Raw genomic sequence first — 26455 nt, 5'->3', positions numbered from 1 at the left:
TACCAACGATCACCTACTATATTTAGTATGAAATTTTGTCAGAGACTTAGGAAGTTGTCAAGACCTCATATTGAACAGATATTGAAGGTAAGAATGAGATTACACTAAGCCATTTGTTACAATCTGTATAAGTAAAGTTATTCAATATATTGAAAAAAGTGAGCAAAATATAAATCCCATATTCTAACAATCTCTCACTTACGGTCCAATTTGCGTTCATTTCTTCAGTCTTAACATACACAGCATGATAACGGTTTTGTATTGCAGATCATGTAACTGAGGGCACACTCATAGCAAATGTTTCTATAGCACTATCAGCTCATGCAACAGTAGAACCCACACCATAAAATGCTTCCAAATGTGTTCAACAACTCCTAAAAGGACATCTTAGAAAAACTGTTTATGAATACTAGGAGAGATAGAAAACCCTAAGTATACTGATAAGTTTCCCTTGATTTTTAACACTTATCCTGCTCATATGTTGCAAGAAAATGTATTTTAGATTAGGACAGCTTTCCCTCATCCCTTCACTTCCTGTATGCCCATAAAAATTTAACAGGCAACAATTTTAGACACCAACAGTCTTACTGTTTCAGAGGAATAGGTTATGAAACTAATACAAGGGCTGATCAGCTTTTGAAAATCTGCTTGATACCACATGAATGTATTGCTCAGTGAGCTAAACAGCATCTGTATAAATGTATCTCTGAAAATCAGTGTTGCAAAAAAAGATCATTTTAGATCTGCTGTATAAGCTTCTGTTCCCCAGATTTTATATAAAGCCATTCATCAAACAACAGAAGTTATTACTGCACACTCATTCACTGTTGTCTTTATTCCAGGTGGGTAGTAGTTGCTTTCTCAGAAAACTGCCTACCTGAAATCACTGCTTCCCGGAGGGGAATATTAACCAGGGGAGGGCAGCACTGCAAAAGCCCACACTAAAACCCCACACTCCATACCCAATCCGAACTGCCTGCCAGGCTTCTGAAGAATTAAAAATTGGGGAAGGGCAATACATTTTGATAAAGGGAGCAGAAGAGAGAGTTGTGACAATACAAACACAACCAGCACAAGGCTATGCTTATTATGAAGCACATCCTTCTGTCACAGGCTCCTGACCAAGGGTCAGCCACAATCTCAACCACATTGTTCAGAACCTGTATGCAATGAAAGCAGTCCACAACAAAATGCTTGCTTACAGTTTGTGAGTGTATAACTGAAGTTCCTCTAATTACCAATGTGCTGTTTTCTAAGCTATTTCCCATTTCATTTCTGTTACAAAACCACTACTTTAATCTGAAATGAAGCAGAAGTGAACCACTAGAATGAACCAGTGGGCAACAGGTTGTGAGCCTGGGTGGGCAACAGAAAACTTATCAAACTGCATTGCTGACCTTCAGTTCCCATTCCAAAAGCTCGAACTCTGCAACAGACACATAAAAGCTCAGCTTGAGCAGTTTAAGTAGTTAACACAGGACACTCTTCCTTACTGCTTTCTCAGATAAGGCTGGAACTGATCATGCAAGTACTCTTAACCCTACTCAATATAAAATTTAGGTAAGCTACCTCATTCTGCAGCATGTCAAGCTAATGCAGGTAACCACACTGAAACAAGCAGGAACAAATCCACTACTCTCAGCCATAGGAGTAGTAGCCTCATAAATTGCTCCAACTAAGTCCATTGAAATGTGTCCATTTAAGTTCCACTATTTCCTCACATCAAGAGAAACTATTCCTTATTCTACAGTTACTGACAACCGTAACATGCAGATATGGCATGACCCATAGAAAGTAGCTTTAGTAATGGCATAAATTTCTTAAATGATGCAAATAGAACCCCAACAAATTAGAAGAGTTAACAAATTTGTACACACATAATAGGAGAAAGACATATTTTCACAATATTTACTCAGTGGCAAAGAACTTTACATAACAATGTTTCCATTTTAAATATTAATGGTAAAAAGTTGTAGCTACTGCTCATGTATAAATAAAATCTGTCCTCTGTACCCAGAATACATTATACGGATTATGCAGGAGCAAGAAATTGCATAATCAACAGTTCCTGTATCATCCAAATTTAGTCCTGTTTCTTTTTAGAAGAGTTTATTCACAGAATAGCAATTACTATATAAATTCACTGGAAAAAATATTAATAATGAGCAAGTAACACAGTACAAACTGGAAGCTGGCAAAAGGAGAGTCCTAAATATGAATGATTTCTCCAGACAGCAATGGTTTTGTGTTTTCATGCAAGGACATTGCAATATGCTTCTAGAGGCAGTACTGTCCAACTGTGTAGTGTTCTTGCTTATCACTTTTCACTTACTTCCATTAATATTGTAGTCTTTGTCTATTTGCACTGGACTACCCTGGGCAAATTTTCTTTCCCATGTCTGTCCCTTTCTGTTAAGGCTTACATTCTTCCATGAAGGAAAACACACAACACATTTTTGTTCCCTGACATATGAAACTATCAGCCTTAAAACCAGTATTGTCTTATTCCTCTGTGGCAGCAAGATGTCACCTTCCCATAAGTATAAGCCCTGAAGTTATACACTAACTCACAAACAAAACAAAACCAGAACTGAGCAGTCAAAGAACAGAAGTGTCATGGCAGACAGAAGTCGTAGGTAGAAGCATGGAATAATCTCTCTCAAATATTAGCTGTTCTGCAGCAAAAAATCCATTAGTTGTGTGTATTTTTCATGTTTTTCAGCACGCGTGACAATACTGCAGAGGATAACAAACATACAACGAAAGCTTGCAACACTCTCCATCTGAAGAACTTTACAATCAAGTTACCTGATCAAAGCTTACAACATTTCTCTCAAAATGTTACTTGTATTTATGATGGCAACACAGTCCATGCCTACAGACCAAAACGGACAATCTATCGGTAACGTTGTTTTTTGTATGTGGAAACGTAATTCTGAAAGCTCCTACAATGCATTATAAGGCCAGCCAAGCCTCTTTTTTTTTTTTTTTTAAGGTCTCTTCCTATGATGTCCAGAGAGCAAGACAGACATGCTCTCATCTTTCCATCAGAAGCCACAGGGCAAGCAGAAAGGAAGAATAGAGAACATCCTTGACTGAGAATCAGAACTGGTTACAGATTACTATACGTATTCCTTCCTTAGCATACAAAAAAGTAAAGTAAGAAATAAGTTACTATATGTAGACTTCTTGATCAGAAAAAAAAGTGAATCCTTTAAAACCTATCAAGTTTTTGGAAAGATTCTAATATTGTCAGTTTGCAGAGGAAGACATTGGAGATGAGAGACAGTATTATACGAATAAGAATAGGATTCCCGAGTCCTAGCTCAATTCCTTTAAGGCAAGCACTGGAACACATTCTCTCAAGTACATGAAAGACAGCTTGCATATACACTTAACGCAATAAACTGGCTTACTGAAGTTTTAATTTCACTCTAAAGATCTCATTTACATGAAGGTTGCCAGATTTTTCAGTTTAACCTGAACAGTGCAGATTTTTTTTTCAACCAAAGCCTTCAAAAATGCCCGGTTTTCAGCCTGCATGCCACAAGCCAAGACAGCTTTTCACAGTAACAGCCACAAACATATTGTTATGGTTTGAATTAAAACAAATTTTGGAAGCTTAGGTAACTGTGGAGCATATTCACTAAGTTTGCATAAGTATCCTTCAAGATAGTCAGTTCTTTACCTGAGCTAAATCTGTTTAGGAGCTTTCACACAATTTCTGTATCAAAATGTTCCAAATCAAGGAAGTAGAACAATACAGGAAACAGATGTTTCCATCAACAGACTAAATTCCGGCCTCAGCAATATTCCCTAAAGGCTTAGTTTCCTCATGTCAAACACAGCTAACATGTACAACCCTGTCCACAGAATAAATGCATGCAGAACTGGAGTAAATCAAAACCTTTGTTTCGAAAGATGTTTAAGCACTCAGTATTAGTTAGACTAAGGAAATACTTTGTTATGTTCTGTTAGTAAGTGGTAAGCGAAAGTAGTAACATGCTGAAGGGTCCTGAAATCTACAAAAGTTACTCATTTCATTTACCAAAATTAAAAGTTATGCAATTATGTGTTTTGAAACTAAAGCTATATCTAAACAGAGAAACTGATGTCACGAATACAAAATAATTTCAAGTGGATACCATGAATTCTTGGAATTCCAATGACTGAGGCAGAATTTGTGTTTTAGTTCTATATGTCTCTCTCCTTTTTGAAATTAAAAAAAAGAAATCCCCCAAACTTACTTAGAATAATTGGTGAAATTCAGCTGATTCTGCGAATGTATTGGTTTAGTGGGCTCAGAATGATGGCTGGCAGGAACCTGTGCAGATGGCTTATTTTCAAAACTTCTGCGATCAAAGTACGAGAGCTGCTTTCGGTAATACTCTTCATCTTCTTCAGGATCATAATGATTTGAACGTACAATATCTTCAGGGGGCTTCACTTGAGGTCTCTGTGGTTCTGGGGCCCTAACCAAGAATAATAATATACAGTTGCCTTGCAGAATTAAACAAGCATAAGTACCTGAATTAAAATTCTATTTTATAACCTAGCTAGTAATAAAGCAACCAAAATGTAATTGCACATTTTGCCTTTTTAACCCATACCACATGGAAATCAGATAGTTGTGACAAAGCATAAAGAAAGAAAAATCCTTATTTCTCTTTTACCTTACCTTTTCCCTTTTGTTTTAATTTCTAATTCTCTCAAACACAGAAAAAGTAAGACGGAGATACTGGCTAAGTTTCTTCCTCAAAAATGCTGAGAAATTATAACATGTCCCTCCCCAATTCCCAGTAGTCATGTCCATGAGAAATGACTTTGTGCCCTGCCTTACTATTGATGCAGAAATCATACTGACACACTCCAACTCTCTACTCTGCAGTTTCCAATTAGAAACACTAAGATATGTTCTCTGAGTATTCTAATCTCATACTGAAAACTAAACTTAATTAATCAAGTTGTGCATCTACCTGTAAGTTGTTTTGTCGTGTTCATACTGGCTTTGAGAAGTTGGTTTTGGACCACTCACGGCTGTGAGTGTAGGCTTAGGTGCTAACTCTGGAGGCTGTAAAGAAAAGCACAGCATATTCTCTTAGATTCTAGCATTTAGAAAGATACAGCAGTTTATGAGTAAGAAAACTAGGACTGCCCCCTCTGTGCTTCCCCAAAAGGAAAACCAGAATGAAATACTAGTGAAAGATGAATTGGAGGAGTTTTCAGCATGGCAAGAGCACCTTCAGTGTTTTCACAAAAGTTTTCAGCTTCTGTTTTAAAACATACTGCAGTTAGGTTGCTAACAGGCTATTCCACAAGCAGTAAAGCTTTCTTTCCAAGACAGTACTTTACTTCTTGCAATGTAGTCTCTTTAGCAAAAAGCAGGAATTAAAAAGCTTCGATGACTTACCTTGACAGCTGATGTATCACTTGAGTCCTTCATTTTTTCCAAAGATGGTGATCTTCTTCTTTCAAATATCTTAACCCTACTTCGCACAGACTGTGGTTTCATGGCTGGATCTTCCTCTTCTTCTGCTAAAGATGGCGGTGTAGGCAGTGGTTTACTGTTAGAAGGCAAAACTTCTGGTTTGGTTTGTGATGAAGGGGGAGGAGGAAGAGAAACACCTGAAGTGCTATGAGAAGGCTCATATTGTCCAGCTTTAGCACTATAAGCTTGAGGAGGACCTTGTTCATAGCCTCTTATATGTGGATCAAAGTACTGCTTCGGTTCAGGAGATCGAGATACAGCTGACTGGTATGGCTGAGCTTCTTGTTTATATCTACCATGTGTGTCATATCCAACAGCATGTTGATCTTCGTATCGCACTTGGGGCAAGCTGAAGTTTTTGGGTGCATGCTCATAGCGAGGTCTGCCATCATAACTCATTGGAGGGTGTTCTTCAAAACGAGGTTGTGCTGGATAATAGCTGCGTTCTGTGCTCTCTTCTATATTTTGTCTGGAATCAAGATCCCTAGGAGGCTGGCTTTCATAAGCTGTTCTTGTTTGGTTGTAGGGCTGTTTTTCATCATAATATGCCCAGTGCTCCTCATAGGGAGGCACACGGTCATCATAATGTAGGCGAGGGTCATAACCACGAGAAAATTGATCTACATAGTTTGTAGAATCATACCTATACGTTGACTGTTCGTAGTCCCTACTCGGTTGTTTTTCTGCATACTGAGCCTGGGATTCATAGATCAGATTTGGGTCTCTTTCCTGTCTCTGGACTGGGTGATTAATTGCTGGCTGTTTTAAGATGTAGCTTTGTCTGGATGCTTCTTCATTAATATATGGATCTTTTCGGTATACCTGTGAAAGAGAGAGGCATACTTTTCAGTTAAAATGAAGAGTAACTGCAGCTGCATTTGGAATGTAATCTCTTAAACAAACTTAGGTCTTAGACACTGGCTGTAATTTTGTTTAGAAGTAGAATGACTTGATGAAGTTGTTTGCAATCACAGGAAGCTGAACTTGTTGATTCAAAAGATCCCTTCCAATCCTATTTTTTAAGCAAAAACACATAAGTAGATTTAAAGAGAAAGACAAAAGTCAGTCTCTCATCTTTGGGGTTTGGTATTGGAGGGAGCACACACACTTTTGCAGGAGGTGGGAATAGTGCAAGTAAATCGATTTACATATTTAAGTTAGCTCTAGCATTGCTGAAGTAGTATATAAAGTCATTCAACAAACCAGATTCATCTTGATGATCAAGGATTTGGCATGATTTAAAGCATACAAAGATCTACTGTCATTTTAGGGAAATAACAGATTTTTCTCAAGGCCTCATTAACAAACAGCAGAAAATTGACAAGCTAAAAAAGTCACATGTAAAGTAAAAAAAAAATACAGAAAGCAGCCTTTTTAAACAAAATGTCATCTTTTTGTAAGTGAAAAGTATATAGTTTGAAGCCATGCACACAAAACATTAAGATGATGCTTAGCAATTCAGATGCATTATTTTTTGTAACCTGCATGATCTCTTACAGGAAAAAAAAATCAGAAGGAATTCTCCACATAATGGCAAAACAAAAAGATCATGTGTTAGCTTGATGTACAGCAGGAAATCAGTGCAACTAGGAAAAAATTTAGAAGAAATTCTCCAAATAAGGGCAAAACAAAAAGATCATGTGCTAGCTCAATGTATAGCAGGAAATCAGCGCAACAATGTGGCACAGGTACCTTTGCTGGATCTATATGCGGCGATAAGGATGATGGCTCTTGATCTCTTAGGACTATATGAGCTCCCTCAGTACTTGATGTTCTTAAGGGGCCCGCTTGTGGTTGGTAAGAGTTGTAAGGAGCAGCAGTAGGCTCCTCCAGTCTGACATTAGTTAGGTTTACATTAGCATTTACTGCAGAGGTTGTTGAGGTTGCAGGGTTTGATTCAGGCGACGGGGAAAGGTAAGGGACTGCAGGTGAGGCTTCTGCTTTCTGTGAAGTGTTTAAAATATTTTAAATATACCACTATTGAATCATTGTATGACTTTTTGATTTATATTAAAATGATTTAAATGATGCTTTGATCAATGCAGCTAGATGTAGAATGAAAGGTACTGAAAGTATCATGCACTACCACTTCCAGAAATTCATTATGTTGAAGATTAAAAAAGCAAAACATTTAATCAAAAATAAAATGGTACTTCAATCCCCCTACTGTCCAAATGAGTCACTAAATCAGGTAGGGCAAGCTGATTCTCCAATTCATTACAACATATCATTGTTGCTGTTGACAAACTCTTGTATGCACTTGCAATACTGGTAAGTGGACTATAACCACAGATTTCTTGTTCAAGAGAACTTGCAATCTGAAGTAAATGTATAGTAGTCAGTGTATAAAATTACTTTCTTACCGGCTGAGAAGTAGTTGTTTTAAATCCTGAAGAATCTATTCTGAGATTTGGCTGTGGCTGAGCTTGAGATGCATAAGTTGGGTAAGTTTGAGTTTCATGATGCATTCCAGAAGAATCCTCTCTAACAGGTTCGGAAGAACGTGTAATAGCAGATTCAGGAGGAGTCCCAACCTCATCATTCAGAGTTTCATCCAGTTCCTGATCAGTATAAGCACCCCCTTCTGTATCTGTGTCTTCATAATCAGATGTGTGTCTACTGTCTGTGCTGTACATAGAATATTCACTACCAGGAGCTGAGAGGTAAGAAAGGCGGTCATCGTGTAAATCAAGGTCATCACTTGTAGCACCATCTGCCTGTGTCAAACAAAATTAGAGTACATGTTTATTGTAGAAAGAAAGCCCTTCCTGCAACATAAAGTCACAAAATTTTTCTGTGAATAATTAAGAACTGAACAAGTGAAATGCATCTAACTTGTTCTGAACCACAACAGAAAGTCTAGTAATTAAGAAGAGTTACATTCCAAATCCAGCAGTACAGCAACAGTATAAGAATTCAACAATTCTGAATCTCACAGGGGAGAAGAAATCCTGTTTCAATCATTGAAGATGTTAAGCTTACACCTAAAAGTCTTCTCTGCAGTCTAGCTCTTTGAAACATTTACTAAGTGGTAAGATGACCATCAGTGTAAGGGAGCGGATAGCGCACAGTGTCCATGGAAATCGAAGTGTTTGGAAAGATACAAAGATGCACTTTAAAGTAATACTATGATATTGAAATCATTAACTTGAAGGCACATATAAGGAGGTGAAGTGAGCTCAATCTGAACAGAAATAGACGATCCAAATATTAAGAAACAGCAATAGCTGACTCATCATTTGCTTACTTGCAGCTGGCACTTCGCTCAATATCAGTTTTTCAAGAGGATGGATCTAATGTGCATAGTGTAACATGCAGCTTGAGAAGGCAAGTAGTGTTTTAGTGGGGAACATAGAATACTAACTTGTGATTCTGTATCTGTGTTCTCACAATTGAGAGAGCACAATTCTCAGAAAGGTCAGAAAAAACATGAATATGCAACTTGCTTTTATATCAAAGAAAGAATAATTAACCATTAGGCAATCCCAGCCCCTAGCACCCCCCTAGTGCAGCAGAACACCCAGAAGTTTTTTCATGGAAAAGCATCCAATCCCCACAAAGTCTTCAAAGCAATCATCCAGTTAACACCGCCAAAGGGCAAAAGCCCTCACTCACTACATTGCTACACGCACAAGGACAACTGTACAGCCCTCAGAATAACTGCACTAATACAGTAACAAATCAGTTTTGAGCAGTTCACACAGCCACGATGCATTACTGCTTTAGATCTTCAAATGATGGTTAAAATGAGGAGGGAAGAAGGAAAACAAACTTCATTGCACAAGCACCTGCCCACATCTGTAATAGCAGTAAGAATGAAAGAACAAAAAACCTCTCATAAATACAGTTTCGACATTTCTCCCCAAACATATTATTTCTTACCTTTCCTTCTGAAACCCACACTAGTTGGTTCTGTTGTTGCTGAATTGCTTCCTTTAGAGCGCCATACCATCCTTCATTCATTGAATTCAAGTTAATGGTAGCTAGAAGTATAGCAGGTTAGTTTGACTTAGTTCTGCAGAAATAAGAAGGATCTGTACCACCAGTTAACAAAAGCAATGGGTAGGTTAAAACTATGAAATTTACAGTACTGTAAATATTAGTATTCAAAGCAACCTTAAGGCCTGATGTGATTTGGGACATTTTATCCCTTAGGAAATACTGAGTTAACACTAGCTTAGAATAAAGTGAGGCTTCAGTTTGGCCAGATTAAAAAAAAAAAAGTTTTAATCACATCATATGATCTTCCTATTTATTCAAATGTTTGGTTTTGGCTGATGATCCTGCAAAGCCACCAGATACTAGAAATGTCATTTTGATGTTTCAGATTGCTTTATATTTGTGCAGTCATGTGCAAATAATGCACATATCAATGAACTATTGAACGGGGAGCCCGAACAAGTCAAAAACTGCTTGACTTGCTCCATTTGCAGAAAAGTCTGGAGGAAGAAGTTACTCTCATCTCACACCGCCCCACCAAATACTAATACAGTATATCCAATTACTTACTTGTAAAGAGATGATGATTATTTTTGCGTAGTTTGTGAGCTCTTTCATAAAGCTTTCTGGCACTTTTTCGTGATTCTGGGCACAATCTCATTCTCATAGTCTTTACACCCTGCTTAGAATCAGGGTTTAGGAACACTACAATAGGATACCACTGGGCATAATTCAGACGGTCCACTGCATTAGGAGTGACATCTAATAAAGCATGTTTGTCCTGTTGTGATAAAAAGGACAGAGGCAAGAAAGTGGATCACATACATACTAGATTTATTGTTTTAAACATCCTCCACAAATTTATTTTGTATTACCTTTACAGAGTTCATTGTTTCAAATTACTGATTTAAATTCTTTTCCTCTTTAATTAATAGAAACCAAACCCATTCCGATATCACGCTACATAGGCATAAGCATTTTGAACTGTAGGACTAACTGTGTAACTACGAGCTTTTAAATGTTTAACTCCCTATTTCAAAAAAAAAATCTCCTCAAAGTAAGCAGGCACTAAAGTAGAAGTAAGCAGTTTCCTATTAGTATTCTGCTAATAAGAAAAAAGGAAACATTGAAACACAAGACCTAGTCTCATTGCATACTTCTGTCTTCCTTTCAAAAAAACCCAACCAACCAAACCCAAACAAAAACAAACAACAAAAAACCAACCCCCAAACCACTCTGAAGGCAAGACCTCGGCCAGCTTTCATCCAGTGCAATATTTCTCTCCAGCACACAGCATGCAGTATCCCCATTTGGCTACTAGAATAGCTTCCCCTCCTACTTGGGCATCTGAAAGGCTTGCAATTTGTTTTTTAAGTAAGGAAATAAAAAGGTGAGGAGTAGAGCCTTGTATCATGAACATGTCAGAAGTTTTAAGGATATTAAGTGAGATTAAAGGACCCTTCCCCCTAGTCCTTGCACACAAAAAATGTCGAGTTATTAATTTGTAAATTGAGCTAGGGGAAGACTAACAACTCCATAACAATTTCTAGCTGTAATGTCACACCACGGCTTTAAGTGAAAGAGGAAACAGCTTAACACAGCCTTAATGGAGAGAGGACAATATTACCCGCAACAAAGCCTAGAATTACTTCCAGGCTACAGTTATTAATACAGAGAAAGAAAGAGGGGGGGGGGGGTCTGGGTTTTTTTTTTTAATTAACCAATAGAAAGATGAGGAAGTTCTACATTTAAAAGAAGGCAAAAAACCACAAAAAAACCCTCTTCTATGTTTAAAACACCAAACACCTCACTTGATATCAGTTTTACTCTTGCGTTAAAAGCACGACGACAATAAAATACTTACTCTATCGATTATCTGTTTTATAGTGTGAAGACGAATAATGCCAGAACTACGTTGGTCAGTGCCAGCATCTCTTGGTTCACTTTCTGGTAAAGAGGACACAGCAAAAATCTGTTGTAAGTTTACAATTTATTCTACATTCCCTCATTAAGACAAAACTAACCATTTCATAGTTCAAACTGTCAATTCAGACTGAAGACACTCCTCCTGCTTCAAAATAATACATGAAGATCTACCCACCAATTTGGCCATAAAAAATCACTACATTTTTACAAAAGTACTTAGAAATAGGATAAAGTACTGAATTAAAATTAAATTTGAAAAGCTATAAATAGAATATTACTTTTACCTTCAGCAAATTATCAGCAACCAAACACTGAAAGAACTTACATTTACTCTATTCCTTTACATTGTCAAAGTCTTGTTAAACACGTTAACAGTTAAAGTAATAATGTAAAAACAAAGAATCTAGCAAAAGCTGGCGATTTCATAGCTGCAGAAAAACCCGATCTCACACTTACTTGCAATTTGAAAGATATCTGGTTCTTCTCTAGCAAGTTTCTCCCGTGCAACATCAGCTATTGGACCAAAAATGGTTACAGGTCTGAGAAACCCAGCTAGAATTGAATGAAAAAAGTCAAAATATATTGATTGCTTAAAACAAATGCAAGATACTCTCAAATACATAGGCTAATACAAAGCAAACCACACAAACCTGTTAACGTGCAACAGCAAGAATAAACTCATACCTTCCCGAAGGACAACTCTTTCATAGGCAGGAAACTTCGTCTGAACAGGTTGGGCAGAAAGATCTTCTCTGCTTTTTCGGAGATTTCTTTTTGAGCTACGCAAACCTCGGAATCTCCAAAAATCTGCTCGATCTCCTCCTGCCGTCTTTGGAAGCGTGTACTGTACGCTAGCTAGTTGCTCAGCTCTAAGATGACAACAAATTCCAACTAGTTATCAAGGAACTCAGCTTCTGAAGAAATGCTTGACTAGCAAGCTTATACTTCCAAAGAAACACTACCACTTGCTGAATCAAGCTTTTGTTGTTTCCATATTAGAAAGTACAAGATTGAACTACTGAGGTTGATTATCACATTTCTAAAGCTTTATATAGCCTTATCTCTTGCATTGAAAAGAAAGTTTTAAGGTTTTTTGTGGACTGTACAGGAGGTTAAAAGCAAATCCATAGATCAGCTACTTAACTTCAATTTGTTTTACCACGATGTCACTTTTTCTGGTTGAATCAGTTCTATAAATTAGGATCCTACAGACAACTCCAATCATTCATTATAGAGATGCAGAATTTAAAACTGTGGTTTTAAAACAGCAACTCAAGTATTTTAAGATCGTACCTGTTTTTGTTAGGTATGATACCTCTTTCAACTTCCTTATGATTCTTGCCAATTCGAATTGCGAGCCATGAACCCAGTTTGCCATTGTACAGAGTGTCCACCACCCGGAACACTTCACCTTTGTTGAAACTTAGTCCATAAGGAGATTCCTTTTCATATTCAAAATGAGTTCTGATATAGAAAGAATCCCCTACATCAGACTCAACAATGCGACGATAAACTGAAAAGAATGAAAAAGAAACCCCAAAATATAAAGTGTTATGTAAGTTCAAGTGTTGTCCTAATGCTCACAAAAATTAGTCAAAGCAGTGCCTCCCCTTAATTCTCCTTGTTTTAAATATACAATATTACTTCAAGAATGTCCCAGAGCTGCTCTATTTTAAGCAGCATAACTATTAATAGAAAACTCTACCAACATAAATTCAACTTTCAGTTAAAAATCTGGTGCTAGTGGAAGCTTAATTCAGTTCTCCTGAAAGGAACGAATCTTACTGGGAAAGAAGTTTGTTGGCACATACGTCAGTGTAATCCATCATTTTCAATGGCATAACTACAACAGTCTCCTATGTCCCCCCAAGGCTTAGTGCCAATACTTTTGTCAGAGGCTAGGGGTTATTTTTGGTGGGGTTTTTTGGGTTGTTTTGTTTTGGGGGTCTTGTTGGTTATGGGGGGGTAGGGGGGTGTACTGTTACATCAGTCTAGTTCGTTTGTAGTAGTAACCTATCCCAAAACAAAGAGAACTTAATAATCTTCCTAAGGTGCCAATTTCCTGCAAGCCAGAAGTTGGTCATCATTCACTACACTTTTCACATAGTTCCAAGCAGTCTATTACATTGCTCCCAATATACAAATATTTACCGTCTTTTTTCTTCTGTGCCAAAATGGTTACTTCTTCACCTTTAGGAAGATCAAGCAAAAAAAGGACAGCTTCTTCTCTGATGATATTTGTGAAGTCTACATTATTTACCTGGTATCAATGAAGTAATCAGTTTGATTTAGCATATGACATTATAATAGAGATTTAACTATACAATGGGAAATCTAAATCAACTTCTTGCTAAGATTTTTTTTTTTAAATTCAGTTTCATACATACACACCAAGTGCATGTATCTCAAGATGTCTTTTGTATCTCTAAATAATCCCATTTGATTTCTTGACAAAAGCATAGCTTCCAGAATAATGCTGTTCATTTTACATTCCTTAGATCAATATTATGAAGCATCTATAAATATCAGCAATATAGAGAGCCCTCCAACAATTTAGTAACCCAAGAGTTAAACAACCAAAGAACTTGATCAATTGAATTGGTCTAAGAAACTTACTAACTTTCCTAGCAACAGCACAGTTAACAGGAGATTTTGCTGCTATTAAGTCATCTAGTAAGTACATACAGAAAAAGAATCTGTATGAACTAAAGGCAACATATTCAGTACTACAGAAAGAAAATCTACTTTGGTACAACAAAACATTTGTACTGTTATCATTTTTGACATACCCTGAGAATCTGGTCACCTTCCTCTAATCCTTCTTTTGCTGCAGGGCTGTCTTCCAGAACACCAGCTACAAATATGCCAACATCATTGCCACCTGCTAGTCGCAAGCCCACGCTATCTCCTTTTCTGAATTTTACCAGTTTCATGCTTGGCCTAGAGATTTAGAAAGTATTCCACTTAGATGTGTAATAGCATAAAATATTCTAGTAAACTTGAGATTGAACACATGCAAAAAACTAATCTGCCTATCATTTAAATTAGAGGATATTATACTATGCATACCATTAACTGCTTATTAACTGCAGCATTACAACACACATTAGCAGCACTTCAAAAAGCCCACCTGTATTTACTTGTTTAATGGGGTTTGTTTTTCTTACGCTAACACAGTGATTTAAGTGAGGCACTTTGACAGTCTCTTCCACAAAATGTTTCTCCTTTTAAAGAACTGTGCTGGCATATAGATCTATTTTGGCTCTGAAGAGATTAAGATGAATTTTGAGATGAAATCAAACTAGAATCTATTCTCATGTACACTAATGTCCATAAGGGAGATCTAGCTGAAGTAGACTCATTTCCACGTTATGACTTTGCACATTTCTGCAGTGACCTTTCTTCATTGCTCCCCAAATACTAAGAAAGGAGAATAACATGCTACAGTATCTCTCCTTTCTCTGGAGATGGAGTAGGAGGCATGGGAGTGCCGAGGGAGAGAGAAACACCGCAAATTCATTTCACCGATTCATCATTTTAATTGCTTATTTCCATAGAAAATTAATAGACTTAAAAATGGTATATTACACAATGTAAGCACCAACAAGGCTCAGGAACAAACCTAAAGTCATCAGCCTAGTATTTCTCAACAGAAGTGTCAGGACAGCATATTGCACTTCACAACAGAACGTTCATACAGGTTATTCATCACCTTGGATAAAAGCTTGGTTTTCTCAAAGAGCATGCAGATTCGAATAGAGTTTAGAGTTACATTACCGAAGCATTCCATCTTCATGGGTTGAATTAGGTAAAGGACCATCAGATGGACTGACTGGTAAATCCACATCTGGCTGACCTCCTTGTGCATACACTGGCTTTGGTTCTATTAAAATATCAAAATATTGCAAATGTCTATTTGGTCAATTAAAAATGAGAATGTAAAGCATAACTTAATTAAGAGCTTAATGACTTCTTCAGTAGCCTTCCCCTATCCTACTTAAACGTGAAATTAGAAACTTACAACAGAGAAGACACACTCACCATGTCATTCAACACAGCTTGATTACTTGCCTAATCATTACTTCAGTAAAAAACCCAAAACTTCCTTTGTACTTAATGAAGTACTCTGAACACCGTAAAACTACAAGAACTAGAAGGCTTCATGCTCACCTAAGTTCACTTTCCACTGGCTCTCTTCCCTCAAGAATTCAATTTTTGAAATAAACACACCACAAACACTTGAACTACTGCTGCATGCCTGAGTTTGGCAACTTCAGTGCTTACTTCGGTTTAGCTGGTGGGTCTTAAAAATAAGCACTTACTATGGCTCTGCTGCATAGATTCTCTGAGTCACTGGGAGGAAACTACTAGTGCAGTCTTCCGTCAGTAATGAACACTAACGGATGATCTTCTCTGCTACATGGTTGGTCATGCTCAAAGAATCTGTATTTAAGGCTTAGCTCTGCACACTTGAAAAAAAGCTGATTTCAAACTAGGGTGGCTTTGAACTAGTCTAACATCCCTGATCTTCCCAACCACTGTTCTGTCTTCCTTCCAAATCACTGAACAGACTAGTTTGAAATTGGGAATTCCAGACAATAATGAGGCAATAATTTTCTAATGTGACTTTTGTCCTTACCACACAGTAACATAGCATTCTCCTTTAGGTCTTTAATCACCCTTTCCCAGCCTAAGCCTCTGACGATCCCTTTGAATAAATACTCTCCTTCCACTTTCCTTCTGTCTTGGCAAATACGAACTTACTTCATTTGCATCCTTCTGTAATACCACTGCAAAAGGTCACCTCCTATGACAATCTTTTTAATAATGGCTACTGCATCAGAAAACCTACTCTTTTCAGTTTCAAGATCTTTCAGAGTCTATGAATGTTGTAATTCTTCACTAAGGTACTGAATACTACATGCAGAAGTGTCACCGCTCGTGCCTTAAGTCTTCAAATATTTTCAAGATTGAATGTGTGTTTTCTCATTGTACCCAGCCTTTCAAGAACAGCTCCCTCTAAACCACCTGCACAGCTCCTCTTTCTCCACTTAAAATTTCACTAAAGCATCTCATTCTGTAAACAAAAATCTTATAAGAAAGCCTGCCCAGAACAGTGTCCTGTCACCATATCATCTTATGTTTTTTCTTTTTTACACCAACTGGCTTTTATCTGCTGCCATTGAGCTTATCCTTCCCTTTCAGAAAAAAAGGATTAAGATTTTGTTCTAGTTTTATTAGTTGTACTGTGCTTGTTAAAATGCCTTCTTGGTTCATGACTGTAGTTGGTAAGTGCTACAGTAGCAAAGTACTTCAGAGTGTTTTGAGTTGTGTCTTGGTAACAGCAGATCCAAACAGGCTTAACTACATCCTTTTTTTAAATACAGTCTGCTACAGTAACCTATAAGAACCAGTCCACTTCTTGACTTTCAGAAAAGAAATGATGGATTTTAACCTTGCTTGAGAAATCACAACAAAACTCTTTATGACCATCACATATAAACACAGCTCTAAACACTGAAGTTTGACCCCTATTTAACAGGCAGACCCCACAGCTTAGGTTTTCAGGACTGAAACTCTTAAGATATAAATGGGGTTATGGTTACAAAGACTGTTCGTATTCAGAAATAAAAATAATTAGTCTGTTTTAAGACTTTAGAAATCATTCCACAAATATGCAGTGGCATAAAGTCTTTACTGGTCATCCATTCTCAATAACATGCATAATTAATATATTTTAACGTTTTTACCTGGGAGTGGAGGAGTTTGTTTTTCAGTTCTTTCAACTGCCACTTCTTCCATAGTTTTAGAAATATCATCTGCATTCTTTACAGGTGTAGAGACGGTTCCTGGTTTATTTATTCTCTCATCTTCTCTGCTTCGGAGACTATATTAGAAAAAAAGATCCCACGCTGCATATAGAATTGTTTCTATGACCATGGTCTACTAAGACTAAAGAATAAATCCTTTCATTCACAAAGTTCAGGTTTTGTGGATAAGGAATTACCAATTACCATTTAACAAGGGTTTGTTCTTAAGACTATCACATTATCAAGAATTTTTACAATTTCTAAAGCCAAGTATTTTGTCCATCTTAATAAAGGACTTTGCTAGATATGGCTATTTAGAAAGAGGAAGGACATGGTAAAACAGACTGCTCTCTGTTTCAAGCACAGAAGTCATACACATGTGCTGTATATTGAAAGATATATAAGGAAATGGAGAAGCAAAGGGGAGAAGAGCAGTTATGATGGTCTTCCTCACCTCACCCTGTAGAAATCATGATTTTTTTTTTTTTTTTTTTTTTAATTCTTAGGCTTTGCTGTGATCAAGCTAATTTATCTGCCCCTTGGTGTGGCAGTTGCCCCGGAACACAAGTGCTGCCAGTGTGGCTCTTGGTAGGGCTTTGCAGAGATAAAAGAGAGAACATAAACATGCCCCTCATTTCTCAGTCTTCAGAGAGGATGAGGCCTTCAATCCACAACTATTACAAGACAGGAGTGCTTCTCACACTCTCAGTCATCCACGTACTTTAGTAAGCGGACAACTCACTGCTTCTTATGCATTTCCTGTATATGTTTACAGTGTAAAACAAAGGCATCTATGACAAGTTAAAAAAAGAAAAAAAAAATCTCTCGTTCTTTAAAAGAAGAGAAACTAAAGCTCAAAAGGACATAATTTCCTATTCCTTTAGCTCAAAAGATCAGGTATTTCTATAATATAGAGGTACAGCTACCAGCTGTACCACAGCAGAATCAAACAGAACATATGCTGTATGTTGAAATGTTAACTATTATACTGCTATCTGTTGAACAGTAAACAATTTAATAGGGTCAGAGCAGATGAACATTAATAATCAGCTGGAAAAACAAAAGTAGGTCAATACACCAAAGAGACAGTCTTAATTCCAGAGCATGTACATTCTATAAAAAAAAAAGGTAATGAGATGCTTGCAGGTTCTATTCAATTCCTGAGATTTGGCAAATAAGCAAGGATATACACAAAGAATTTGAGAGAAAACAGACACAAACAAATCATAGCTTTTTATACAATATCAGACTTAATTGCCAAGGAGGGGGAAAAGGTACTTCCTCAAATAGAACAAAAGCAGTCAGCAGGTGCAAGTCCATCTCCTCTCATACAGGAGAGGTCTGTATTGGGGGGGAAAATAAGTTTTTCACTACCAACAGCTAGATGGTGCTACTAGGCAACAACGCGTATCACTTTCCACAAAGGACAGATGTATCCAAAAAAATCCATTACACAGAGTAAAGACTGGTTTTGGGTTTTTTTCTTTGGTTTTTTTTTTTCGTTTTGTTTTTGGGGTTTTTTTGGTTGGTTGTTTGGGGTTTTTTTTTGGTTTTTTGTTGTTGTTGTTGTTTTTGTTTTTTTAATTGAAGCAATACTTCAAGTGTTGGAAGTATGACTTTGGAAAACAGATCCCAGCAAATCTACTCATCCAAGATGAAAGGGTGGGCTTTCCTGAAGCAATGTGAAGTCTGAAACATCAGAAACAAAGCTTAGCTATTCAGTCAAGACATACTAAGACTTTTCAGTACTTTCTTCTGCCAGTTTTAAAACTGTGTGCCTGAAGGCAACAAAAAAACCCCCAGAACATAGAAAAATACTGCAATCATCACAACAATCTGGGAATATGCACAGGCACCCTTGCATTGTGAACAACCATCTTGTTGTAAGTCATTGGTAAAAAGTACAGTGGCCTAATTTTTAAAATCCTTATTTGTGCCTTTTTAATTCAGATAAACCCCTTTTTGGGGCTTCCGAAGTTGACTAAAACGATGCTAAAACCATTACATCTAGCAAAATGAGAAGTAAGCATTTATCCTTGTACTTTGTTCCCACACTTCACCAACAAAAGTGTTCCTATTCCTCTTTCAGATTTCCAGCCTATTTTCATTTGTAGATAAAACTAAGTGCATAAGCTAAAAGATTATGTATTTTACTTCCAACACTAGAGTAAAACACAACTGGATTCCTCATTCCCTTGAAAATAGTTCCTGGTTCATTAAAAGCAGACACATACATTTTGCTTTTTAAATGCATACTAAGTGTCTTATAAACAAAAATGTCCTGTAGTAGTGTAAGCAACAACTAATTCCCCTCCCTGTCCAAAGATTGTTGAGTAATGAGCACTAGTTAGTGAGATATTGCAGTAAACTTCCCCATTAGCCCTCTCTACCTGTTTCCAAGCATCTCCTAACACTTAACAGAAGCATTATTCCAAAATAGTAGCTTCTCTGTTTTGCTTCAAAGGTAAGGCAAAAAATACTGCAGTTACTACACAAGGACAAAGTTCACTTTACATTTCTTCTCCACATAGTCCAAAACCACTGCAATGTTATGCTGCTTTTATACCTACATTTATTAAAAAAAGAGCAGAAATATGGAAGAAAACAGCTCTCAAGAACAGTAACTAAAATGCAAACACTGAGAGCATAGCACAAAATAGTCAGGTAAATATCTGAAGCAAAATGCTTCTAGACAAGGCTACTGCTATGTATGTAGGCAAATAACACCCTGCCAACTAAAACGTCTGTAAAAGGTCAGTTCTACTCTACATAAGACAAAGTTCAAATGGGAAAAAGCTGATAGAAACCCAACCACGATAGAACAAAAAGGAAAAGCCAGAACAGCAGGAGAGTAGAATTTTTCTTGATTTTGCTTAAATTGTCCAATAAGCACTGAATATTTCACGTTGCAAGATGATACAGGAAACAATCTGATGCCATCACTGGTCCTAGGTGATGGAAACTGGTTAAAAACTGACAGCTGCACTTCCAAAGAGACAAAAGTGTTGTTCACTGTCTACACTGACACACTATTGTTTAACATCTGTGCTGTGTCAGGGCCTCACTTCCTCCTCCCATTATTTTTTTTATGTATTCCTAAGAGACACATTTTTAAATAATCTTCAGTCACAAAATGCCATCAGCTACACACTAGTGCCATCAGCTGTGGCTATTAATTCAGAACAAAAAAGATTGTCTGCAACAGTCAGAATGTTTGTTTGCACATAAAAAGTTTTGAAAAACATGAACACACAGGCTCATCCAAACGTGTTTTTAGCATGAGAAGACAGTAAGAGTGAATAGGTATCTACCTAAGTACCTTCAAAATAGGGTTGATTTCTTTCCTACATGCCAGTTTTTCAACTTGTTTTGAAAATGGACAGAATAACAAATCTCTCATGCTATATATAAATTGACAGCTGTATTAACGAAGTCAACCTCATCCTTCCAGAAATAATGATGATCTCTACAGGTATTTCTTCAAGCTACCACATCATTCTCGCTGAGGCTGAAGTGTTAAATGTATTAGAAAACGTTTTGCTATTCCAGTACCCAGGTGAGGAAGGCAGCATAGGAGAGAGAGTTTGTAAGTGGGAGTTCTTTCAGTGGGTAAAGGGCAGCCCAGAGATGTAATCTAGCAGGCTTGCTGGCATCTGGCTGCAAACGTCACTTGTCAGGATGGGTCACACCAAAAGCTTATCTAGCTCAACAACTTGCTACTGTCAGCAGTAAGACTAGTTAAGTAAGAAAGAGTATGTATTTTACTTCCCCGTAAGTACTCTCTGACTTAGGGTGCAGAGACCTCTTTTGCTCATTCTAGTTTTTTAAGTACAGTTTTTATACAGATTATATAAAGTTGCCTTATGTTATCCAACATTCTATATTTAAGATGCATTTTTCCTCTGCCTAAACAGTTGTTGTTCTGCGTATCTTTAAAATTACATGCATCTTTTAAAATTACACTTAACCTTTAAAACATGATCTGCTCAGAGAGCTCCTCCTCAAAGCCAGGACATATTTATATCTTTTATTTCACTTAGTACCTAATTCAGTATCAGCCGGCTATAAATTCTCCAAGTCTACAGGGCTACGGCTGGAGATTTTTAAGATTCATTCTCTGGATTCTTTTCAAGACTAACTATAGACAATTTGCAACCCTCCACAAAGAAAACCATACCAGGGTAGTTAGTCTTTTTCATTAGTAAATTAAGAACACCACATTCTAGAATCTAAGTTTTAGAAAGACTGTTCAAGAGGCATCTGTGAACTTCCTCCAGACTAAAGAAAACTGCAAGTGCTATTTAATGCTTTGACAGAACGTTCAAATAGCAATTGTTATGGATATTCTATATCCAGGAAAACTGTAGGCATACTGGTGTACATACCAGCATGGAATACTGAAAGATGGACAACACTGAAGACCCTGCCAGACCCCAAAGCAACACTGAAGCAAGTCTGTTGGCAGATTGCTGTACTCTAGTGCACACATAAATGTGTCAGTCTGCAGTTAAGCGTGAATGAAAGGACTAAGATGATTCCCTTAGAATTTCTCTCATCATTAACATACAAACACTTGGCAGAACAGGGTCTAAATAAAGACTCATCACCTTACACATTTTTCATGTCCTCCTTAAGCTCAGTTTGAGGACTTTGTGCACCTCTTCTTCCTCAGCTTGTTGGTTCTCAAGCTTTTTTCCCCCCCTCCAGATTTTCCACCAAATGTTAAAAAATGAAGCAATTGCAACTAATTTGATCTTACAGCAGATTTGAACTTGCACAAATAACCAGCACAAAGAGAAGTTGCTTTTAACAAGTTTTTCTTTGTGTGGCTCAGGGCCCAGATTTTCTGATCTTGAAAGGGACCTGTACAACAGGAAGTCAATCCATGCCAACGTAGCTCTTGTTCATAAAGCAGATACAGCGGATGCATTCAGCGTTGAGATAACTTCAAAGTTCCTTCTCAGGAAGGATTTAATTCTTCTGACAGTGTAGTCCATAGGGAGGAAGCGACCATCTACCTAAACCACTGTAACAGGACAGGAAAGCACTAACACTACAGTCAGTCAGTTTCAGTTTCGACAGTTTTTTTTTTTGTTGTTCCTCCCTCCACAAGCTCTTTTCACACTGCATTAAAAGTGTATGTCAATAAACAAAGGTTTTAAATCTGATAGAGACCTCACAACCTTCACAATCAAATCCCTGCATCTGGTACCCTGTTTTTAAGTTTTTCCCACTAATATGGGGTTCCTACTTGACAACAGACTTTCATGCCTTGTTGTCCCTCCTAACAACATAAATGGATAACAGACATTTTTGCTTCTCTTCATAACCCTAGTCAGGTGTACATGGAGACAGGCAAGATCTGTCTTGCAGTTTTATTAACCCTTAACAGTCTCTAAAAACCTTGAAGGTACAAGTGTTATTTCCCCCTTAAGCAAACAAAATGTTATTAATAACCAATCAGGCATATCTTAAGTTTTATGGAACAGCCAGCTGCAATTCTTTTTTTTCCGAATTTTTGATAGCATCTAAAAACCCTCAAATACAGGCTCTGAATTTGGAATTTGCAACTGATCAATTCTAACTTTTGCTCCATCACCTATGAGCACTCAGCAGGTAAACTTTTCTCTTACAAATATTTAGTAGAATCTAAAATCCAATGTTGAAATGCTGTTTCAATAAATCAAAATGTCCATTTCCAACAAACTGTGGAAATGTAAAACAGGACAGATTTATGTTATTCAAGACTAAAGTTTCACATGGTAGAAGAAAAAATTCTAAAACATACAGTAATTAATTTTATATGAATCCATATAAAATTAGACTTACCTACTTCAAAATTATCATGAGTGTCCCACTACCATATTCAAATATTAAAAACTATATTCCAAAAGCCAAGTCTGCTGTGCAATACATCTTATTTTGTAGGAGTGAAATGTATTCAGAAATGTAGGATAACTTTTAAAGGCTAGTGAGGAACACAAAAAAGTCTATGCCTAAATAAAGCAAGATTTCAACAAGTTTACCCAGGTTGGCCATTCAGTAGGAACTGTGCTACTGGCCATCTCAAACATCCTTGCAGCTAACTGCCTTCAAAAACCAAAATATAACTGCATATGCTTCAATAACATACATCACTATCAAACTTACATTATCATTCTTACAACCATGCTCTGAGATTATGTTTAAAAAGGGTTAAACACTGAAGTTAAAGGTTCAATTTCTCCTGAAATTTATGAGAATTTGGATCATTATCAGCTGCATCTCTTGAAATAATGCCATATTACTACTACCATAGTTGTGCATCACATTTGTCACACTGTATAAATCCAAGTACTCCTACAATTTATATGTCACATTAAATAGTTGATTTAAAAATAATACAATGCTGCCATCACCTGCCGTTGCTGGGCTGCTGTGGAGAATGTCTGGAATGGTCTGAAGGCTCTGACCTCTGGTCAGGAGATCGTGAACGACTGCGGCGGGGCCTGTCATGTGATCGGTTGGAATGATCTGATGCCAGCGACTGAATTTCTGAAATGTCTGTTAAATAAGAGTTGTTTTTTCATGAAATGATTGTAATTAAAATGGTGGCATGACCTGCTCAAATGGAAATAAGCTTTTGTAGAGAATTTTTATGAAGATGTTAAATCTATGTTTATTATTTCAAAACAACTAAACTTCCTGTTGTTCCTGAAGGAACAATTGCAAGAATAGGTACTGTATCTTTTTCTCCACTGTTTTTGAAGGTGTAGATGTCAATCACATTCAAGTAAGAATTTACCCACATGAAAACCTTACTCCTAACTCTTCTCCTCCCCACCCTCTCATCCCACTTAGGTATTTCACAACTTCACAACACAGGGAATTCTTCTCTCCCTTTGGAAATAATTTAATTTATACTCACCATCTCTTTCTGAAGCATTAGCAGAATGAATACTGTCAGAAAGATCAGGAACATTCAACAGTGTAGCTCGTTCATCTCGCTGAACGACCATCTTCAGCTTCCCTTTTGACCTTTCTATTAGTGTTTTTGCATCTGCTAAGGACATATTTTCTGTCACTGTGCCATTTATCTGGAACATAGTAAGAAAAGAGCAGATACAAACTTACTAAAAAAAAACCCCACTGGATTGCCAGAAAAGATAGTGGTTTTCTATCTGCTGATATTTAGAAATCCCTAGCGGTATTTATCAAGTTACTACTATACAAAGGAAAACTACTGGGTTCATCCAAACTATAACATAATATAGAAAATTATTTTCATCTGTCAAAGACAAAGCCTCTATCACTTTCAAAAGTGGTACCACTTTTAAAGCTTTTAAAATATTAGTTATGTTTTTCGAACCAGCACTGCTACACTCGGAGTAAGGAATGGTATGTTTTTCTTCACCAACTCATTTACAGCAGTATCTTGAAACAAAAACTGTTAGTATGAATTAGAAAGCCCTAGGTATATTCTCTACAAAAAACAAAATTTAACCTGAAGGCAAGTTCTGACGTCACTCAATAGCACAATTCCACATTATACTGTATAACTAAGCACGTAGGGCCAAAATCTCATATCATCCCAAGTGTTTTCTATTATGCATTCACAGGGGGCACTATTTGTCTGAATAAGACCTGGGGAATACCACCAAAACCCCAAAAAGGCTGTGTAATTTCCACTTCCTTAGAGAGGTTGATTTATACCTAAATTTATTGATTTTGAAATAATTTAATAAAAAGAGATACATCATCTACTAACAATAGTTATGCTACTAAGAGATAGCTAATTCTAAGAACACATATTAATGAGTTCTCCCTTTGAACAAACACCACCACCATTTACTGTACCTTCAGTACAACATCTCCTTCCTGAATATTGCCATCTCTTGCTGCCAGGCTATCCTGTGATATTTCTTTCACAAATATGTGGCTTGCCAACCGTAGACCATACTCTTTATATAATAGCAATAAAAGAGAAAAGAAAACTGATGAAGCTACAGTAAAAAAAGAAGGGAGGCATCTGAAAATTTACAACACTGTTTTACACAACATTTACACTGGAAACACAAAGTGGAAACTTGGCACATGAAGGGCCATAGTGGAATTACACTATGGATTTACCATTATATCAATCTCTTTTCCAACTCTGCCTGTAATCACAACTGTTGTTCAATACCTTAGTTTAGATGCTACCTACAATTTTCCCTCCTCTAAACAAGACAGACACTGAAGACTCAACTAAGTATATGGAAGGTATGTAGCCACTGACTACCAGATGTCAGGTGCACAGTTGGGTTTTGTTCCCAACATATAATACTTTACTCTTAATTAAGCACATCTATTTTGGAATATGAAAAATATCACCAGAAATACAATAGTAGTTTTACAGTTTTCAGCTAGCTATTGGTAAAAATGGGCAAAGAAATTATTAACAGCACTGTTCACACAGTCCACGAAGCCTTTATCACAACATTGTCTGAAACAGTTGGCCTTTGAAAACCAAGAAAAGTCTTAGCAACAGAATTACATACACGTTACCTTCATTCTTCCTTGATTTCACCAGTGTTACTTTGGTAGGTTTTGCAGGCTGACTGGAAGTAACCGACCTTCTGTCTGATCTCGGTGATAAGCTTCTCTCTCTGCTAGCACTTCGATCTCTTACCCAGCTCTTCTCATGCCTTCTGTTGGCACTTGGACCACCACGGCTACTTCTTGGATCACGTATCTCTTCATCATAGCTATCATCCTCATTTTCAGACACTGGTTCAGGTTCTGGTCGAGTCACTGGAATCTGAATTTTCTTCATCCTTCGGATAGTCTACAACCAAACACTAGGTATCAGCCTCTGGCTGTGTAATGCTAATGGTGTTACTAAAAGTCAGAAGACAAGCTAGTATCAAAACTCAAAAGAAAACCTACATGTGTTCATGAATGCTCTGAATTTCTGCATCCTCATTATAAAATTCTATCCAATTAATACAGGAGATTCATCAGTACAGATTACTAGAAACCTGGTTTTGAGGAGAATGTTTTTACAGTTGTTTCAGTCATTTTTTGCTTCTACAAAAGTATAACAGCCATTGTAGCATAACATGATACTCTGTCTTCACAGAGCATTGTATTTGAATGCCCTCTGTCTTTGTTTAAACCCTCAAATCAGTTACTGGCACTTCTAAAAACTTCTTTTGCTAACACGTAATCTACTGTATATTCAGTGTGTTATTGACAGTAATTTGCCTCAACTTTGAAGCCTCTCAATCTTCCAAAGCAATGTTTATGCAAGCCACAGAGGAAGGGGAACATT

At 37.0% G+C, this 26455-nt stretch overlaps 1 protein-coding gene across 4 annotated transcripts in view; it reads right to left on the bottom strand.

The window, feature by feature from the left end:
• TJP1 (tight junction protein 1) overlaps positions 1–26455 on the bottom strand; it is a 44440-nt gene that overhangs the window by 9543 nt on the left and 8442 nt on the right. For 2 of the 4 annotated variants that reach the window (XM_009706895.1, XM_009706896.1), the window contains exons 4-22: positions 25690–25969; positions 25000–25103; positions 24071–24239; positions 23562–23706; positions 17104–17240; positions 15131–15236; positions 14143–14293; positions 13505–13613; positions 12647–12866; positions 12038–12222; positions 11810–11905; positions 11292–11374; positions 9998–10208; positions 9371–9471; positions 7852–8205; positions 7181–7432; positions 5411–6310; positions 4977–5071; positions 4248–4472 (exon numbers count right to left, since the gene is read on the bottom strand). In XM_009706895.1, coding sequence (XP_009705197.1) covers positions 4248–4472; positions 4977–5071; positions 5411–6310; positions 7181–7432; positions 7852–8205; positions 9371–9471; positions 9998–10208; positions 11292–11374; positions 11810–11905; positions 12038–12222; positions 12647–12866; positions 13505–13613; positions 14143–14293; positions 15131–15236; positions 17104–17240; positions 23562–23706; positions 24071–24239; positions 25000–25103; positions 25690–25969 — 3923 coding nt within the window. The remainder of the gene's footprint in view (positions 1–4247; positions 4473–4976; positions 5072–5410; positions 6311–7180; positions 7433–7851; positions 8206–9370; positions 9472–9997; positions 10209–11291; positions 11375–11809; positions 11906–12037; positions 12223–12646; positions 12867–13504; positions 13614–14142; positions 14294–15130; positions 15237–17103; positions 17241–23561; positions 23707–24070; positions 24240–24999; positions 25104–25689; positions 25970–26455) is intronic. The other 2 variants (XM_009706897.1, XM_009706898.1) reach the window with 1 other exon arrangement.

The sequence above is a fragment of the Cariama cristata genome, unplaced genomic scaffold (genome assembly GCF_000690535.1).
Source record: "Cariama cristata isolate BGI_N322 unplaced genomic scaffold, ASM69053v1 scaffold20738, whole genome shotgun sequence".
NCBI lineage: Eukaryota > Metazoa > Chordata > Aves > Cariamiformes > Cariamidae > Cariama > Cariama cristata.
This window is presented reverse-complemented; position numbering and strand designations above follow the sequence as displayed.